This window comes from Aspergillus piperis, assembly GCF_003184755.1.
Source record: "Aspergillus piperis CBS 112811 unplaced genomic scaffold BO85scaffold_3, whole genome shotgun sequence".
In the NCBI taxonomy this organism is placed as follows: domain Eukaryota; kingdom Fungi; phylum Ascomycota; class Eurotiomycetes; order Eurotiales; family Aspergillaceae; genus Aspergillus; species Aspergillus piperis.
The window spans coordinates 764,146-783,167 of NW_020291593.1; the positions used below are offsets into that span (position 1 = coordinate 764,146).

Here is a 19,022-nt window from a genome sequence, read left to right on the forward strand (position 1 = left end):
GTATGTTTTGTACATTTGGTTGAGAAGTTGGGTGTGGGTGTTTTATAACTTCAGCAGGTGTGTATTGTGATAGTCAGGAATAGGTGGATGAAGATACACTGTATAGTACTTACAGGTATATCCCAAAATGTTTCAGCTCTTGATTTGTGTTCGGATTTGCTGATGAGTCTCTACTTTCGTAGAACCAGATAGGTCATGTAGATGATACGGAACCTGCCCACTTTCTATGGGATTTATCTTCAATAAAATGGCGAGAGCCATATGGGCGATGGCGTTCGAGTTGAATGAACCTAAATATATAACTTCATTCTAGAGATAAGAAGAAGAGGGAACTTTCTGGTCTTTATAGAAAAAGCGGTCATGTATAGGGCAAGTACCATTGAATAAGGGAATTTGATTTTTGATTTAATATCCGATATTGCGCTTACTCACTCACTAATATGGACATCTCGACACGTGCAAGCCAAAGCAGTAATTATCAACGCTGTATAGGTGTAATCAGAGGCTTGGCCTTATTCTTTCCTGTTCTCAATTTGTATAGGAGATTTCCAGTTTTGTGAATATATCCTTGGCATGTCCAGCTATTCTAGTAAGTGTGAGAAGGCAAGCTGAAAGAAATATTGGACTGTATTGCCTCTACCGAAGGAAGGAACAACTTTCATTGTGGAGAAACCAAGGGTGATAGCCTGCCACTCATTAAGGACAACGGTTCACTCAAAGAATTGATGTTTGAGGCAATACCACCACCATCATGAGCATTAATATCCAGAGTATCGGAACATCCCTGTAAAAGTACTACTCATCAAGCCCGCCAAATTACACTCGAACAAAGCACAATCTCTTTTATTCCTGTCGCAATAAACCGTGCACCAGCACATCACTAGACATCACCACCCCTCAACATCCAAAAGGAGGGAGACAGAAACCACACCCAAATCCCCTAATCTGCAATCCAATAATCCGCAACAGGATCGAAGCCACCCCTCTGCTCAAAAAGATTCACCAGAGGAAGAAAGAGCTGTCGAGTGGGAGGATTGATATTCTCGCTACTTTCATCCACCTCCATCGAATCAGTCTCAGGAATAATCTCTCCTTTTTCAGAGAAGACAGCCTCATCATAGGCAGCTGCTGGGCTTAACTTCCGAGAGTTCCTCTCAACCCAAGGACGGCCCTTTCCAGCATAGTAATCCATTCGTAGCTGTTCCCAGGTTGTCCATTCCCAGCCGCTGCATTTGTCGGGTTCCATGAGCTGTTGGGTGTTAGTATGTCCTTCTGTATGGGAGATAGTGAATATGGGAGAAAAAGATCCGCATGACCACAATATATTCATAATAACATCAAGCACGTGTATATGCTTTGAAGTCTTAAAAAAAGAGATAAAAAGGGTAGGGGAAGATGCTAACCTTAGGCTGCGCATCCACATCACATAGCTTACACCCCATTACCACAGTAATGTAGTGCTTTCCCTCAGCTTTCATGATATCGTTAGTGACAGTCAAGAAACGGATGTCTTGGACCTTGAGATTTGTCTCTTCGAGGATTTCGCGCTCTGTGCATGTCTCGAATGACTCGTTGAGTTCGAGATGCCCGCCTGGAAGGGCCCAGGTTCCTGAATTTGGAAGTATATCAGTATTATTATTCAAGTAGCAGTAGTAGTGAAGATTGAATATAAGTTAAGTTATAATGTTCTTGTGGCGGTAGGTATAGTGGTCATAGTGGTAAGTACATACCAGCACCGTGACTGCCTTTTCTCTGGCCGATAATAAATTCGTTGTGACCGTTGAAGATGAAGACGGCCACACCGACGCGGGCATTTGTGTGGGTGGTCATTTTCTGATGGTTTGGTTCGGGTCGGAATGGCAAGTGTCTGAGCATGTGGAATGAATGGAACCGGTATGAGTTTGTTTTAAGAAGTGGTAATGTTCAGGTGGTGAGGGATGAGTGCAGGCTGCAATACTGCAGCGAGACCGAGTCTACTTGTCTATTTTTTATACTGTGTGAATAAATTCACCAGTATTGAAAAGTGACTACTGCAAGGCGGGATTAACAGACTAGGCTGATGCAAAGTGGCGGGTGCTTAATTAACGGAATGGAGGGGTATATATTAACGGAAGTTACCTAGTAATTAAGAGTGATAGTGTACAGTGATTCTACCAATGTGATAATGTGGCGCAGCTTGCATTGCCTGCCCGTAACACAGCCCGAGTGAGTGAAGTTCCCTACAGCTTCTCAAGCAAAGAACCCACAAACTCCGGCAGAGCCTCCAAGGCAACATCCTCACGTACTTCAAGTCGCCGACACTGCACTTCCAGGGTGCGCTGCTTTTTCCAGCCTTTGCCTACGACCACAATCACAGGGTACCCAATAAGATCTGCGTCGCCCAGCTTCCAGCCCATTTGCTTGTCGCGGTCGTCCAGGATGACGTCAAAGGCAGTGGTGGGCTCTGAGGTGAGCGCGTCGTATATTTTCTCGGCTTCCTCTTCCAATCCCTTACCAGGGACGACGATGACTTCGTAGGGAGCGATCGCCCGGGGCCAGTTGAGTCCCTTGGAATCTGCCAGGTTGTCTGCTACCGCGCTGATCATGCGCGATACTCCGATACCGTGACAGCCCATTTGCATTGGGACCAACTGGTCCTTTTGAGACGATGAACGGTCGCCTGCGTCGAGGTGAGCGCGGTCAACCACCACAGAAGCCTGGAGGACATCGCTGTATCGCGTGCCAAGGTGGAACGTGTGACCAAGTTCGGTGGCTTTGTGGGTCTTTGTCAGACCTTGGCCGCATTTCGAGCACTGGTCGCCTTCGTGCACCCGTACAAGGTTGAGATAGTTGTTGGTTCCTGGGAAGCGATCGAGTTTTGAAAAGTCAATATCCTCAACGGCGCGGTTGATCCCGTCCAGTGTGTCCGTCAAGGGAGGGCGCTTGTATGCCCGTACGTATGAGTCATACACATCCAACACTCGGGGCCGCTGGCTGGAAGCCTCCTCTGACTGAATGTGAGTTGCCCATTGTTCCAGGGGGTTCTCAATACTGATATCGAGGTCTATGCCGGCTGCCTTGGCTATAGATTTGACGGCATGGGAGTTGACTTCCCTTTCAGCTGGCGGTTCACTAGGGTCCTTCAAGGTATACTGCGGATACCAGCAGCGCAGCAGTGTGTTTTTGTCGTGTGATATCGCCATCCACAGGCCAACAGAAACAGCTTTTGCTGATTCGCCGGACACTTCGCCGGTGTCAAAGCCGGATGCATGACCGACTTGGACCTGCTGGTCATCGATATTATGGGCCTTGCCGTCGGCAAGCTCCTCATTGTAGACACTATCGCAGCTGGAACAGCTGATAACCGTGTCCTCGCCCTTGTTGCTAGCAAAGTGGAACTCGTGACTTAGGCTGCCGCCCATGTTTCCAGAATCCGCAGCAGCAACCAAATAGGGGATCTTGAGCTCATCAAAGAGCTCTGTGTAAGCCTTCTTCACAGCCGTGTACGTCTTGAGGGCATTCTCAGCGTTGTAGTCGAAAGTGTAGAGATCCTTCATGATGAATTCACGTCCACGAAGTAAGCCCTGTCTGGGTCGTTGTTCATCTCGGTATTTCCTTGCTAGGTTGATATGAGCTGTTGTTCTCAGCTGTGGATGATATACTCACATATTTGGTACACCCGCACGGGCAGATCTCTATACGACTTGGTAAGATGTCCTACCAAAGTGGTGATTTCCTCTTCATGAGTTGGAGCAAGGAGAAAGCGGGACTCTTTCCGATCCTGAAAGCGAAAGATCTGAGACAGATATTAGCAGAAAATCAATGACTACACAGCGGAATCCATACCTCCGAGCCCTCTTTGAGACGCCCAGACTGCTCCCAAAGTTCCTGGGCGGATAGAGATGATAAAGACACTTTAGATGCGCCTGCAGTGATCCACATGGTGAGAACGAACTCTATAACTGCGGACCTATGGTATACATACCAACTGTTCGCATATGCTTATCAATGAGACGCTCTAGCTTATCTTGCACACGCAGTCCCAGAGGTAGCATATGGAATATCCCCGAGTAAGCCTAGACCTGAGTTAGAACTATACCTATCATATTGGGATGACACTCACCTGTCGCAAAAAGCCACCTCGGATCAAAAGGTCATTGGCATCCTCTGAGCAACATTAGAAGCGGTCAACATTGAGATGGGTGGCCATAATCAATACCTTTCTCACCCTGGACGGGCTTTTTGGTAATACCGCCCGTCGGGATCCAGAAATTAGACACCCGACTGCGCCCATCAACCTAGAGAATAGTCAGTGGGACTGCTGGGTTGAGAGTGAATTAGGTCATCTACATGAAAGGCGCATTTTGATGTTCTATGGAATCGAGCAATGCGAAAGTATGCTCGACATGTTGCGGAATAACGGCCCGGAACCGGGCGAAACCCGGAAATCATGAGGCCGGACGATCAGGACAGCCCCTCAATACTTGGCAGTAATGTTCATCCAAACCAATGGATGACACCATAACCAAGCCAGATCAATCGCAAGTAAATAGATCGCAAACGTGCGAAACTCGACAACTTCGGATGGTCCGTGCCCCGACCCATGGGTCTCGGCCCGCCGTTTCTCCGGCGGCCTGGCGGCTCTCCTCAATTTTTTGGCGGCAGAAAAAAAGTAGATGCAAATCCCCATCATCAAGTCTACATTTGGCCGTACAACTATCCGTCATGGCCAAAAGTAAGGGGAAGCGCTCCTCCGGAGCAAACGACGTTATCCCCGACGGTGGTGTCGCTGTTAACGACTCCGCCCCCGCTGCTGATGCCCTTCCACAGCTTGAGGAAAGTGCATTTGCCGGCTTGCGACAGAAGATCGAACAGCGACTGAAGGACCAGAGCGCCTCGAAGCAGAAGCCCAAGAACAACAAAGGAAAGTCGGGTCCTAGTGATACGCCACAGAAGAAAGAACCTGCACCTAAGCCCCAGCCGAAGCAAGCGTCCAACAACGACAAGAACAACAAAGGCAAGAAGCGGGACCGCAATGGTGAGGTGATCGCGAGGGAGGACAAGGTTGTTTCGAAGGATAAGCAGCCGGCATTGAAGGAGAACCAGGACGATGTTTTGCGGCAGGAGATTCTGGCCCTCGGAGGCACGGAGGAAGATTTGGATCTCATTGCCGGGGTTGGCTCGGACTCTGAAGTTGAAGATGCTACAGAGAAGAAATCCAAGGGCAAGTCCGACGACGCTTCGCTCCGGAAGGAACTGTCGAGTATTCTGGCAGCGGCCGGTCAGGTTGTCCCTGACGACCTAGAGGACGACGAGGTGGAGGAAGAGGAAGCCGAGGAGGAAGAAGCAAGCGAGGAAGATGATGGCGAAGAGGATGACGAGGAAGAAGTCGAGGATGACGAGGATGAGGAACCGTCAGAGGATGAGGAGCCAGCTCCTGCTCCTGCCGCGAAGGAGAGCAAAGAACCCGCCAAGAAAGAGAAAGCCAACAAGGAACCTATTGCCGAAGTTGTCTTCCCCAAGGAGTTCGCCAAACTCGTGAGTATAACCAGCCCAATCCACATATATCCTCCTAATGTAGCCATTAGTCTGTTCGACCCAGGTCCGATTGGTACATGACGGAACTGCCCTCTATACCGACAGCACAAGCGAAGTCTCTGCCTCGCCATGTGGTGGAACGGTTCTACGATTACGCCGTCTCCCTCCTCGAGAAGGAGAACAAGATGTATGCGGAAGCGCAGCAAGCATCTGCCTCTTCATCCCACAAGTTCTACAGCACGATCATGTCTACTGGTACGCTTAGCGATAAGACCTCTGCCTTGACTCTTGCTGTACAGGAATCGCCTCTTCACAACACAAAGGCAATGGAAAACCTCATTGCCCTTGGAAAGAAGCGCAGTCGTGCTCAGGCCGTGGAAGTCTTGAGATCGCTCAAGGATATGTTCGCTCAAGGAACACTACTTCCTAGCGACAGGAGACTCCGGGCTTTTGCCAACCAGCCGTCTCTTATTGCTGCGTTGCAAGGCGCAGGCAGCAAGTGGTCCGAAGGAGACCCTCTCCCTGGAGGGCTTCAGAAGAGCCACTTGATTGTCTGGGCGTACGAGCACTTCTTGAAGGATCAATTCTTTGAAGTCCTTAAGATCCTTGAAGTCTGGTGTAATGACGAGATTGAGTTCTCTCGCTCCAGAGCTGTCAGTTACGTTTATGAATTGCTCAAGGAGAAGCCGGAGCAGGAAACGAACCTCTTGCGACTGTTGGTCAACAAACTGGGAGATACCTCGAAGAAGATTGCTTCGCGGGCATCTTACCTCTTGTTGCAACTTGAGCAGGCGCATCCTCTGATGAAGCCCACCATCATCGCCGCCGTCGAGGAAGTTCTCTTCCGTCCTGGTCAGAGTCAACACGCCAAATACTATGCTGTAATCACGCTGAACCAGACTGTCTTGAGTGTTAAGGAGGAGACCGTTGCACTGAAATTGCTCGACATCTATTTCTCCATCTTTGTTGCTCTCTTGAGGCCTAACAAGGAGCCAAAGGGCAAGAAGAATGGAAAGTATGGCAACAAGCACAACAAGAACAAGGGGAAGGAGGACGCTGATAAGGGTCTGGCTCAGACTGAAGAGGTGCGGGATAAACTGACCTCTGCAGTTTTGACTGGTGTCAACCGAGCCTACCCGTTTACCAGCTCGGATAGTGAACGGTACGTTTCGCATATCCTTCATTTCTATATATCACTAATCCGTCATTAGACTCTCCAAGCACATTGATACTCTCTTCCGCATCACACACTCCGCCAACTTCAACACCAGTATCCAGGCGCTCATGCTGATCCAGCAGATAACCTCGACTCACCAGGTTGGTTCTGATCGCTTCTACCGCACGTTATACGAGTCTCTTCTCGACCCTCGGGTTGCTACCTCCTCCAAGCAGTCGCTCTACCTCAACCTTCTGTTCAAGGCTTTGAAGAATGATCTGAACACTCGCCGTGTGAAGGCGTTCGTGAAGCGTATCGTTCAGGTTCTTGGGCTGCATCAGCCCGCTTTCATCTGCGGTGTCTTCTACCTAATCCGTGAATTGGAGAAGACATTCCCCGATCTCGCTTCCTTGTTCGATCAACCGGAAGAGAACGACAGTGATGACGAGGAGGTGTTCCGCGATGTTCCTGATGAGGATGACGAGCCTCAGGAGCAGCCAGAGGTCACACAGAAGCCGGAGAAGCCGTCGACTCAATACGACCCCCGCAAGAGAGACCCCGGCCATAGCAATGCCGACCGGACATGTCTGTGGGAACTGGTAAGTTTAATCTGCTAATGAAATGTTGTCACGCGCTAATAAGGTATCATAGCTGCCTTACCAGTCTCACTTCCACCCGTCCGTGTCAGTGAACGCGGCTCATCTGCTCGACCACAAGCCAATGTCCGGACAGCCCGATCTCACATTGCACACGTTGTCCCACTTCCTCGACCGCTTCGTCTACCGGACCCCCAAGGCGTCTGCGCTCACCCGTGGTTCATCCATCATGCAACCTCTGGCAGGCAGCGAGGCCAAGGATCGGTTGGTCGCGGGCGGCAAGTCGATCCAGCAGCTGCCTCTCAACTCGGAGGCCTTCTGGAAGAAGAAGTCCGAGGAAGTTGCGGCGGAAGATGTCTTCTTCCACGAATACTTCAACCGCATCGGAAAGGGTCAAGACAAGGACAAGACCAAGAAGGCCAAGGATGCGGTCGACGAAGACGAGGAGGATGCCGAACTCAGCGGCGCCGAGTCCGAGATCTGGAAGGCGTTGGTTGATTCCCGTCCCGATCTGGAAGCAGGCAGCGACGACGACGATCTCGACATGGACGATCTTGAGTCCGCCTACGACAAGTCTGACGATGAAGACGAAGAAGGCGGCGACAGCGAAGTCGAACTCAACCTCGACTCGGACGACGAGATGGAGGACATCGAGGAGGAGCAGCCTACCACCAAGCCCAAGGCTAAGAAGGGCAAGGCCGCCAAGGAGGAAGAGCCATCTGACGACGAGGATGCATTTGACATGGACGTTTCAGACGACGAGGCTTTCGTCGACAGTGACGAGGAACTGCCCTCTGATGTGGAACTCGCAGCGGTTGAGGAGCCCCCGAAGGATGACAAGCAGTCTGACCGGAAGAAGCGGCGCAAGCTCAAGCACCTGCCGACATTTGCTTCTGCGGACGACTATGCGGCCCTGCTGGCCGGGGAGGACGAGGGAATGTGAATTCGGAGCTTGTAGTTACTACCCTGATATGCTATCTATTGCAGTATACCACAAAAGCATGCACTTGGTTCGGATCTGTCTTCCATAGTAAACCCAACATAAACGGCACTGTAGCTACAGTAAAATGCAATAGAACCCAATAAATAATACCCCTTACTTCAAACATACCACCAACACACTACGTACTCAATAAAGTATGCAAATATGGTACGGCCCGCCGTGATGGCTACCATTCCATTCCATTCCCCCTCCAGATCCCCCTTGCGCCAGCACCCCCTGACCCAGCGATAGAGACAGTCAAAAGACTCGGATTCATTCTCCGAGACTTTTCACCATGCAATTTGTCAAGAATACACATATACTAATAGTGTCAACAGAATACACAATAAAAACCCACCATTCCATAGAGAACTACACCTTCATACAGCTCGCTATAACTGATAGCTACTAGCTGCCGATAAGGTTCCATCAATCGCTCCCGCCGTGAGAAGTGGCGTAAAAGCGGCGCCACTAGAGATCAAGCCATCCGTTATCCTAGATAGATTGGAGGACTAGTCTAGATTGTGGACAGACACAAGACTGCTGGAGGCGTAAGACTAGTGTCAGCCTTAGCGTCTGGCGTAAGGCGTGCATAGCTCGAGAAGAGATTTCGAGTCGGCAGAGTTGCCGTGTTGTGTTATGGGGAGTTGTTTCCGGGTTATTTTATAGCCATGTTCCATTCTTGTGAAACTGAAATAATGATAGAGATTCAGGCGCGCTTTTAAGTTAAGTACAGTGAGGGATAGCGAGTGGAATAGTGTATTTAGTATCGTTGAATTTGTACGCTGAAGTCACATAGTAGCTACACTACCTAACATACCAAGCAAAGAGTTTTTTAGTCTAAAGGAAAAGGGTATTTGTTGGTGAGATCTCCCTGCAGTACTAGTGCTGAGCGTGCATATGCGCATAAGGCACATGGCTGCTACTAAGAGTCTTAAGAGTACACTCCTTACCCAACAAAGTAAGTAATCCCACCAGTCAGTCCCCAGGCACGTGGGGAAGTGGCTTATCACGCCATCTACTAGCGCATAGCGTGCTCGACAAGGCTTAAAAGAAGCAGAAAATAATAATAATATAAGCAGTGTCAGATATTTACTGGCAGTGGCGGCTTTATTTTTTCATTCATCTGTTTGAATTTTCCTCCCCAACCGAACCTTTTCAGTTAGCTTACTTTCTTTCTTCCATTTTTTGCCATCGAAGGAATGCGAATGCATGGATCCATGCACAAGGGAAAACCAGTAAGAAGATCTCCATACGATATTCGAACAAGGGTCATGGAAAAGCCATCGAAGCCATGCGTTGTCGTCGTATGACTGGGGGGGAGTTTATGCTTCGTACTTATCATTCATGCATGAGGGAGAGGCGTAGCTGTGGTCATGCCACACGACATCGTTTGCTTAGTGCAACTTAATCCAGAGGCTGACCTGACGGGGGAGGGGGGGAATGTATGGATCGGGATAAGGTAGCAACAAATGGTTCCATTTTGTTCCTTCACTTCCTTCCTACTTCTTGGAGCGGAAATTCTCTGCAAGAGGGGTTTTCCGTCAAAAAGAGAAAAGAATGAAAAAGCTCAGGACGGATGCGGGGCAGTTCTGGATCGGGCGGTTCCGCCGCGGACATTGGACGAATTGCTGATTGGCTGGGGAAACAGGCAAAGGTTGTACCGGGAACGGACCAATGGGCGGTGGGGACTGATGGGGGTGGGGTCTGAACGCGGCATTGCTGTTCTTAGCCGAGTCGAGCTTTACGGAGGTGGAGAGAGTTATCTATTAGCTACTTTTGTAGTGAAGGTAATGATGGTCAGGATAGATGGAGGAAAATAATTGATTACGATAGTACTTGGAAGGGGACACATAAAACCTCACTAGTATCTCGTGGTAGTCCCTGGACCAAAATCTACTACTGCTTCTGCTTAGGTTCGTCCCAGTAACCTACCAGACTCTACTAGTGGTAGTAAAGATGCACCGGTGGTCAATCCCGCTGGAGGACGTCATACAAAGTAGATGTTGTCATCGGCCATTCCGGACAGTCGGACTGACCGGCTGCATTGCACGCCGGTCATTGGATCTCCGAGCCCTCGATTCGCAATCAGCGACCGCTGCTCTGGTTGTTATTTGTCCCCCAGTTTAAATAAATAATATCGTAAATTAAATCGCCTCTCCCTGTGGGTTTGCATTTTGCCCAGATAGTCTTGGGGTGCGCAGAAACCACCGGTGCTAGGCAACTAAAACCCATCCGGCGCGCGCTTTGGGAGAACCCAGCTTTCCAGGGCAGTCCAGGTTAAGGAAATAAGCGCATCCAGATTAAATCTCTTTTGCTTGAATTTCTTTTTCCCTTTTGCCTCAGCGGTACTTTTTCGCTCATTTTCTTTCAATCTGCTCGTGTTCACAAGCTTAGCACGTCATTTTTCACTTTTTCATCTATATTATTACCTTGGGTGATTTTGTGATTCTTTGTCGCGCATATCGCAAACCCCCTGGTCTTGTAGTGTCGATCTGCCTCACGGTTATCTCCAGTAAGTACTAGGTTGCCCGCACGTGCCTTCGCCAGTGATATTCTTCTCTAGCCTGAACCTGACAGCTAAAAAGATGTTAGATCCTTCCTCCGTTCTTCCTTTTCGCTATTCTCTCACCTTCCGTCACTCGCCTCGTTAATTCTCCTTCACTCGTTGCCGGTCTTCGCTCAGGCAATTCCTGATTACCATCTGTCACCTCTGATCATTCCAGAGCTATCCTTAAAACGATCTACTTCAGTGATTTGGAGTCGTCCTATTTTGTCGCATCTTAAGGCGCAGTACATGCATCCAAAGGCATTTAGTGTCTCTTCTTCCTTTAGCTTCATCGCTTCCTACCACCTGCGGCTTGTCCGCTCGATAAAATGGCGGAGTCCAACACTTTCAAGCCCGTCGTTTCCCGTCGGTCGTCTGTCTCCGACAATGCCAGTGCAGCAGATAAGTTGAAGCAGATGGATCTGGAAAATCAGAAACAGCAGGTGGGCTCCGGCTCAGACACAGAGGGGGAAATCGGTCGTCAGATTGAAATGGAGTCGGAGAATTCAATTAAATACCGTACCTGTAGCTGGCAGAAGGTATGTACAACAATCCGCTTCGAAGCAGCGTACGCGTGCGATGCGCGCAGAGTTGCAATGGCTAACCACAGACTTGTGTTTCATTAGACGGCCGCCCTCCTGTTCTCCGAGTATATCTGTCTGGCTATCATGTCGTTTCCATGGTCCTATTCCGTTCTCGGCTTGGTACCGGGATTGATCCTCACCGTCGTCATCGCCATGATTGTGCTTTATACTTCGCTGGTCATCTGGTATGTTTTCCGTCGTCGCATCGCTTGGGAGGATAACCGCTCATATCGTGTAGGAAGTTCTGTCTGCGACACCCACATGTCCGTGACGTGTGCGACATCGGCCAAATGATCTTCTGGGACTCCAAAGTTGTGTGGTACCTGACTGCGGTGATGTTCTTGTTGAACAACACATTCATTCAGGTATTTTTAGTTTGCATGCGAAGTTATTTATAGTGCTGACCTAGATTAGGGCTTGCATTGCTTGGTCGGCGCCGAGTACCTCAATACCATCAGTGGTCATGGAGCCTGCACCATCGTGTTCTCACTGGTCACGGCTATTATCTCGCTGATCTGCTCACTTCCACGCACCTTTAGCGCCCTATCCAAGGTGGCTACCCTGTCGGCTTTCACCACATTCATCTCCGTCATGTTAGCCCTCATCTTCTCCGCCATCGAGGACCATCCCGCGGGCTATACCCCGGAGAAGGGAGACCCCATTGTGAAAGCGATCCCTGTGCCCGGAACGACCTTTGTCTCAGGAATGAGCGCCTTTCTCAATATCAGCTACACCTTCATTGGTCAGATCACGCTGCCAAGTTTTATCGCGGAGATGAAGGAGCCCAAGGACTTCTGGAAGTCTGTCACCGCTGTTACCATTGCCGAGATCATCGTGTTCAGCTTGGTCGGCTCTATCGTGTACGCCTACACCGGTAACCAGTACATCACGTCGCCGGCATTCGGCTCTCTGGGTAACGAGGTATACAAGAAGGTGTCCTTCTCGTTCATGATCCCGACGTTGGTTTTCCTCGGCGTGCTGTATGCCTCCGTGTCAGCGCGTTTCATTTTCTTCCGCTTGTTCGATGGCACCCGCCACAAGGGTAACCACACCGTGCTCGGATGGGCCGCCTGGACCGGTATCCTCACTATCCTTTGGATCCTCGCCTTCATCATCGCCGAGGTGATTCCCTTCTTTTCCGACCTGGAGTCGATCATGAGCTCCCTCTTCGATTCATTCTTTGGCTTCATTTTCTGGGGTACGGCCTACCTGCGCATGCGCCGGGAGGACTATGGACCCAATTTCTACAAGAACCGTGGCATCCGCGGCTGGCTGGGCGCGATTCTCAATGTTACTCTCATTATCGCCGGTCTCCTCTTCCTAGGACCAGGAACTTATGTAAGTCTCCATTCTTTCACCTGATACCGAAGAAGCCGACACTAACAGAACCCCCCTAGGCATCCGTTGAAAGCGTCATCATCAGCTACCGAGAAGGAACCGTGGGCACTCCTTTCTCCTGCGCCAACACGGGACTGTAGATACCACCAACCATCTGAGATGAAAACCAAAGAGCAAATGAACCGAAGATGAAACAACCCATATTGATGAGATAAAATAGCTCCAGGGCTGGCACCACAGACAAAAACCGGGAAATGATGATTTCTTAACGAGTTCTTTACCACCATATGAACGACGACTCTCATTTCTGCTTATTAGTTTTATTATTGTTTGAGACATACCCATTGTTAAGCTACTACCACTATTATTGTTCGTGTACGAAGAAAAGAAGAATGTGATTTCCAACTGGCTGGGTGCCGGACTATGCTGACAGGACTATGGTGGTGGATTTCATGAGATGAGGATCTGGAATGGGAGGAATATATTTATAAAAGTGTGTGTGTCCGAATTAGTAAAGGCTTACACATCAACTAGGTACTAGTAGTAGTTCTAGTTCTAGTATTAGTTCTTAATTTCGTCCTACTCAGGCAACGTGAATCTAATACACAGCATATGGAGATGGATGGTAGGACAACAGATGAAGCGAGGGTGATACTACATTAGTAGCAGTGTGACGTGCATAGTATGATACTAGGTATTAAGTATAGTAGTAGTTGCTGTTACTGATTACTTACTACTAGGCCAAGAGACTACCTGGCTAAGAATAAGTGTCCAGGTAGTATGTAGTAGGAGGTACAGATGGGCATCCTTACAACAGACGTTTTAGCCAGGAGAGCTGCCTGTCCTCATCTATTCTTTTCCCGTCACTAATTAACTTAACTAAATATATTTTTGATTCCTATATGCTATTCTACCACGTGTACATAGAACTACTATCAACGAAGTAGACAACTCCCAGACGAATGATCTAAAGATATCACTGCATTATTCCTACTTATTCAAGCACCACCACCCGTTCCTGCTCCTCACCCCCGCCCCCAGCCAACACATACCTGATAACCATACTCCTCCGATCCTCCGCAACTTCAATCATATGCGTATGTACACGGTACGCCCTCGGGATAAACCCCCCAGCATCCCTCCCCTCATCCTCAATATCAATCAGCCCTCGACAAATATTCACAATCAGATACGAGTCATAAAATCCCTCGCGATGGGGCCACACCTTCAGCAATTGAAGCGCTCGCTCTCTGGTCTCAGCATCCCGACACCTCACACAGCACCAGAACAGCGATGGCAGGACACCGATATCAGTGACCATGGTGGGGAGATTCTCGTAACTCCCGTATTCAGTCACGAAAGTGGCTATGATTCGTTCACAGAGGTCGTTGATGCGCTTGAACTCAGGTAGGAAGTTGTCGTAACCTAGTTCCGTCGTGTCGAGGGAACAGCCGAGCATGCTGGTGAGGGTTGCTACGTGCGTGAGGATGACGTCCACGCTGCGGGTTTCTCGTAACGTCCAGGCGGTGTTGTTGGACTTGTGGGAGGAGATGAATGATTTGAGGTCGAGAGTGAAGTCTGTTAGGTCGTGGTGGAGGGTGGTTTGTTTTGCGGAGAGGGTTAGAGAGTTGAGGGCTGGGTCTTGTTCGCCGCGGAAGAAGAGGTTGCAGAGGGATTGAAGGTGGAAGATGTTGTTCATTAGCACGCGTAGACGCTCTTTTGCTTCGGCGATGCTGTAGATTGGCGTGATTTCGTATGCTACTTCCGAGACGCTGCCCTTGGGCGGGTGGCCGGTTACGACGACGTCAGGGCCGTTCCAGTAGGCTCGCGGGGTGTTGAGCTGCAGGAAGGCTTTGGCGAGGATGCGCTCGGTGGTTAGTGTGTGATTAGCTGATTGGGTTTTCAGGATGTTGAGGCCTTGTTGGAGATGGGCGAACGCGTTGGTGTAGTCCCCCTCGAGGAGTTCGAGGATGATGAAGGTGATACAGCACATGAGTGTGATGCCACGGACTTGGGGGTCATTGGATTGGATGCGCCGGCGCAGCATTGCCATGGAGCGATTGTATTGTTCCAATGCGAAGTGGTGATGGCGGTGATCGGGTTTTGATTTCAAAGTTTTGGTGCTCCGTTCGTAGTCTTCATGAAAGGCACTGAGCGCGACTACTGCGTGGCAGACGGCAGGTTCTCTGTGACACATTTGTAGTACGAGACGTTGCCATACTTCCGAGTCCGCATACCCCACTAGCATGGGGATGGTGTTGTGCTCGAAGAACTGGAGACATCGACGCTCATCGGAATCCAGACCAGGGAGACAGAGGATGAGGCTCTTTGATGGTTTGGATACTGGTAGCGTCACCTTACGAGAAGGTAGTCGATATTGAGTGTACCCGTCGCATTTGCGCCCTGTGGAAGTGCAGTTGCGGCATGCATTTGGGGTTTCATCACATTTGATATGGCGGGACCTGCGTGCACGGACTGGGGGATTAGCTGCTTACCCTAGGATCAGGAGCCTAGTCTCGATGTTGACGCTTGTAATCAGATGCGGAAGTGGAGTAGTAGGAGATTGAGTGATGAAGACTGACCGACAGGTGCGGCATCCATTTCTGGATCTATGGGTGAATGCTCTTTGTCTTCTCATGTTGGCTGGCTATGTGCGGAGACACGCTTCGGAGGGTGGTTCATATCTACAGTGCATACTGGCAGTGACACCTTTCCATGCACCTTCACTGAATTTGCATGCAACAAGCAAAGGATGAGAGCCTTTCCGTGGGATCACTGGACAGCACTCTGAGGAGGGAGATCATTATTGGGAGAAAGGCCTCTTCCTTCCTAATCTCATAAGTGTGTGTTAGCTCGACTCCTAATAGTCCGACTAGTGCGGGCATGGATGCTGGGTGCCCCAGGCAGACACAGCCACGCCTTGTCATTCTAAGGTTTCTGATTGGCCAAGATTAGAGTGGAGCGGTGAGTCGGACAGGTCACCTGATTTATCCATGTTTACTTACAGTCGATACTGACTGTCTAGATTCCTCTTCCCTGCTGGCTTTGGTACATGCCACTCTAAACTTTGACTGCCGATTGATGCTTATGACGAGCTGAACTCTTGATAGGATGGCTTCTTCCATAAGCTGACTGGATGATGATCCTAACATCACTATCCCGATCTCTTCAGGTTGTGCTACTGTGGGCCCCTTCAGCCGCACCTGGTGGGGTTTCTGCGATGCAATATTCAGATGCTGTATAGGCCTTTCAGCGCCCACGAGTAGAGAGGCTGGGCACATTAAAAGGTGAATTTTGAGAACCATCCAGATCTGATTCATTCATTCATTGATTTTATTTGTTCACTCGTTCATCCTCATATTCCTTCCGCAGGCTTATCAATGCTGGCCATGCTTAATGCTGAGACTTCCCTCATGCAGGCCCTAAAGCATTAAAGCGTGGCTGTACCGCTCTCCCTTCATTCCTAATGTACGACTAGCCAGCCAGCCAGTCGGCCAACCACATTCTCCAGCATCCGTACTCTATTGCAGTAGTCCTTGCATTAGCAGCTGCAACTAGTCAATCCCGCATTCTTAGTCTGACAAGTCCGATGGCACGCATCGGAGATAATATTGGGTACTAAAACGTAGCAAATCCCGGACTCAGTCTCCGCACCTCCGCCTGTTTACTTCGAAGTTGAGCGGAATTATACAGCCTCCAGTATGACATTCTAATCACGCATGACACCCCAAGTCAGCCTACGCTCCTTCAGATGATTTTCATAATCACCCCTACTGGTTCTACATATCAAATCCCTTGGTACTCTAGCACACACCATGTTTACTACCAATACTATATTATACCTAACCAAGCTGGAGTCAACAACATCGATCTGGGCTCCCGTCCTAGCAGCGATTATCTTCTGGCTTCTAAGCACTCCGTCCCTTAAGACGCCCCTTCCTGTAATTAATCAGAGGCAACGATTCGAGATCGGAGGCCTGGGCTCCCTAAAACGGTTTTTCAAGGACGCACATGGCTTGATAAGAACTGGATTCAGTCAGGTATGCCCCTCTAAATTCTACTTTCGAACCATAGGTACTGATGAGTTATCTGCCAGGGCAGCGCCTTTTATCTCTACTCGGAATTCGGGCCAAAGATCGTTCTTGCCCCCAAACATGCAGATGACTTTCGTACTCATCCCGCGTTTAGCTTATCGAATGCTATTGCGGAAGAATTTCATGCTCATATTCGAGGGTTTGACCCTTTCAAGCAGGATCCGGCTCTTGTGAAAGATGTTCTACGCACGAAACTGACACCGAGTTTGGGTGGGTATATCATGTCTACATACAATCGACTTAGTCAAACACATTCTAACCTTCATGTCTGGTAGATAAACTGGCTCGGCCTTTATCTGAAGATACTCGTCGTGCGCTAGGAGAGATGTTCACAGATGATCCCGGTAAGCTCAGTGATACGCTATCCATCCACTTGCCCTAGCAATGACCTTAATATTATGTCACACCAGAATGGCATGATCTACAACTGAAGCCAATTGTGGCCAGTCTAATCTCCAGACTGTCATCAAGGGTGTTTCTCGGGGAGAAGTTATCTCGTAACCCGAACTGGCATCGAGTCACGGCCGACTATGCCGTTCACACATTCATGTCCGCTCTATTTCTCCGAATGTTCCCACGCTGCACCAGACCCTATGTGGCATATGTCCTACCATTCTGCCGTAAGATACGCAACGAAATCAAGGAAGCTGAAGAAATCATCACTCCCGTCGTCGAAGAAAGACGGTCCGCCAAGCAAGAAGCCATCCGTCAAGGACAGGAGCCCGAACACTACGAGGACGCGATGCAATGGATGGAAGAATGCGCAAAAGGTCGACCTTACGACCCGACTCTTGCTCAGATAGCACTCTCGCTTGCCGCTATACATACTACATCGGACCTGCTCACACAGACGCTCTTCTACCTTGCTGAAAGGGAGGATGTTATTAAGGCGCTCCGAAACGAAGTAATCACAGTTCTGCAAAACGACGGATGGACAAAATCGACGTTCAACGACTTGAAGCTCATGGATAGCGTGTTAAAAGAGAGTCAACGACTGAAGCCGCACAGTATAGGCAAGCTTTCTCCCCACCACCAACCCTTACACACACAACCGAGAATACACCTAACACAACCTCAACAGCGGGAATGAGACGCTTCGCACAAGAAGACGTGACCCTCTCCGACGGAACTGTCCTCCCCAAAGGCACAATCTCAGTTCTCACCAGCGAGTCCATGTGGGACGCTACCATCTATCCAGAGCCGGAGACATTCGACGCATACCGGTTCCTGAAGATGCGCGAGACGCCCGGTCTTGAAACTGCGGCGCAGGCAGTTTCGATTTCGCCTCATCATTTGGCGTTCGGGTTAGGGAAGCACGCTTGTCCTGGACGGTTCTTTGCGATTGCTTTGAATAAGATCATTCTGTGTCATGTTCTTTTGGAATATGATTTCAAGGTGGCTGATGGGTGGAACCCGACGGTGAGGAAGTATGGGTTCGTTTGGCAGGCAGATCCGGTGGCAAAGGTGTCTGTTCGGAGGAGAAAGGAGGAGATTGTATTGTGAAACTAGGTTGTTGGAGGGTTATTATTGTTCATATTGCTTTGTTGGGTGTGAGGCTGGGTGAAAGTGCTAGTTGACACTGGGTAGTATGGTTCGATTGTTGAACGAGATGATGAATCCATCCAAGATGTTGATGATGTTATTTGTCTCATACTAGTTAAGTGGGCGAGGAGAGTTGTTGAACAGTATCTAGGCAGATGAACAGTACCAGTACCAGGTTGACAAAGATACAGACAGAATAGAATAAGATCTCTAAAGAATGACATTGGAAGATGATGCACGTAGTCCCTCCCAGATTATTCATCGCCTGAACTACTAACTTGCTACGTACTACCAGTATCAGTATAATCTGTTAAAGAGCGACGCAGCCAAGGAATTTCACGCACACGACAGTCTACATTACATTTTCCATTAGCTTTATGCCCGGATTACGTCCATCTTTCTGCAATGCATCGGTGAACCCATGAAGATTAGCCATAGTGACCAAGTATGATAATTACAGAACTCGCATTCAATTCCACACGATTTCTCTCAATCACTGTCAAAATGTCGCGTAGTCAACCAAGCCTCACTGATAGGAGCCACTAACTATATACACGCTATCTCAATAGCTCAATGCTTATCATAGTATTTAACGCAATATCATAGAAAGCAGCATATTATTAACCTATTTGGTACAGCACGTGCTGTGCCCTTTCTATTAAATT

The 19,022-nt window shown here is 49.2% G+C and overlaps 6 protein-coding genes across 6 annotated transcripts; 3 read left to right on the forward strand and 3 right to left on the reverse strand.

The window, feature by feature from the left end:
• Window positions 1-623: 623 nt before the first annotated feature.
• Window positions 624-2,049, reverse strand: BO85DRAFT_446174 (nucleotide triphosphate diphosphatase NUDT15). Its single transcript, XM_025659445.1, has 3 exons — window positions 1,731-2,049; window positions 1,404-1,609; window positions 624-1,249 (listed from the first exon to the last, which is right to left on the reverse strand). The coding sequence occupies exons 1-3, from the start codon at window positions 1,828-1,830 to the stop codon at window positions 941-943; spliced, it is 615 nt and encodes a 204-aa protein (XP_025518935.1). The 5' UTR covers window positions 1,831-2,049; the 3' UTR covers window positions 624-940.
• Window positions 2,050-2,079: 30 nt separating this feature from the next.
• Window positions 2,080-4,514, reverse strand: BO85DRAFT_517240 (putative proline--tRNA ligase AIM10). The gene is made up of 7 exons (XM_025664893.1): window positions 4,330-4,514; window positions 4,199-4,277; window positions 4,103-4,146; window positions 3,965-4,055; window positions 3,826-3,905; window positions 3,646-3,775; window positions 2,080-3,598 (listed from the first exon to the last, which is right to left on the reverse strand). Exons 1-7 carry the CDS (start codon window positions 4,429-4,431, stop codon window positions 2,220-2,222), a joined length of 1,905 nt encoding a protein of 634 aa, XP_025518936.1. The 5' UTR covers window positions 4,432-4,514; the 3' UTR covers window positions 2,080-2,219.
• Window positions 4,515-4,677: 163 nt separating this feature from the next.
• Window positions 4,678-8,285, forward strand: BO85DRAFT_390691 (RNA-binding ribosome biosynthesis protein MAK21). Its single transcript, XM_025656779.1, has 4 exons — window positions 4,678-5,517; window positions 5,568-6,679; window positions 6,729-7,272; window positions 7,325-8,285. The coding sequence occupies exons 1-4, from the start codon at window positions 4,705-4,707 to the stop codon at window positions 8,210-8,212; spliced, it is 3,357 nt and encodes a 1,118-aa protein (XP_025518937.1). The 5' UTR covers window positions 4,678-4,704; the 3' UTR covers window positions 8,213-8,285.
• Window positions 8,286-11,128: 2,843 nt separating this feature from the next.
• BO85DRAFT_456669 (putative neutral amino acid permease) lies at window positions 11,129-12,861 on the forward strand (the record flags this gene model as incomplete). Its single annotated transcript, XM_025661463.1, has 5 exons — window positions 11,129-11,338; window positions 11,426-11,568; window positions 11,622-11,748; window positions 11,798-12,721; window positions 12,781-12,861. 5 exons carry the CDS (start codon window positions 11,129-11,131, stop codon window positions 12,859-12,861), a joined length of 1,485 nt encoding a protein of 494 aa, XP_025518938.1.
• A 281-nt stretch (window positions 12,862-13,142) lies between these two features.
• Window positions 13,143-15,322, reverse strand: BO85DRAFT_435340 (uncharacterized protein; the record flags this gene model as incomplete). Its single annotated transcript, XM_025658519.1, has 8 exons — window positions 13,143-13,186; window positions 13,245-13,251; window positions 13,380-13,411; window positions 13,456-13,478; window positions 13,534-13,575; window positions 13,774-14,907; window positions 14,959-15,124; window positions 15,304-15,322. 8 exons carry the CDS (start codon window positions 15,320-15,322, stop codon window positions 13,143-13,145), a joined length of 1,467 nt encoding a protein of 488 aa, XP_025518939.1.
• A 1,181-nt stretch (window positions 15,323-16,503) lies between these two features.
• Window positions 16,504-18,578, forward strand: BO85DRAFT_446178 (cytochrome P450). Its single transcript, XM_025659446.1, has 5 exons — window positions 16,504-16,761; window positions 16,818-17,025; window positions 17,091-17,159; window positions 17,226-17,828; window positions 17,897-18,578. The coding sequence occupies exons 1-5, from the start codon at window positions 16,537-16,539 to the stop codon at window positions 18,316-18,318; spliced, it is 1,527 nt and encodes a 508-aa protein (XP_025518940.1). The 5' UTR covers window positions 16,504-16,536; the 3' UTR covers window positions 18,319-18,578.
• Window positions 18,579-19,022: the final 444 nt, after the last annotated feature.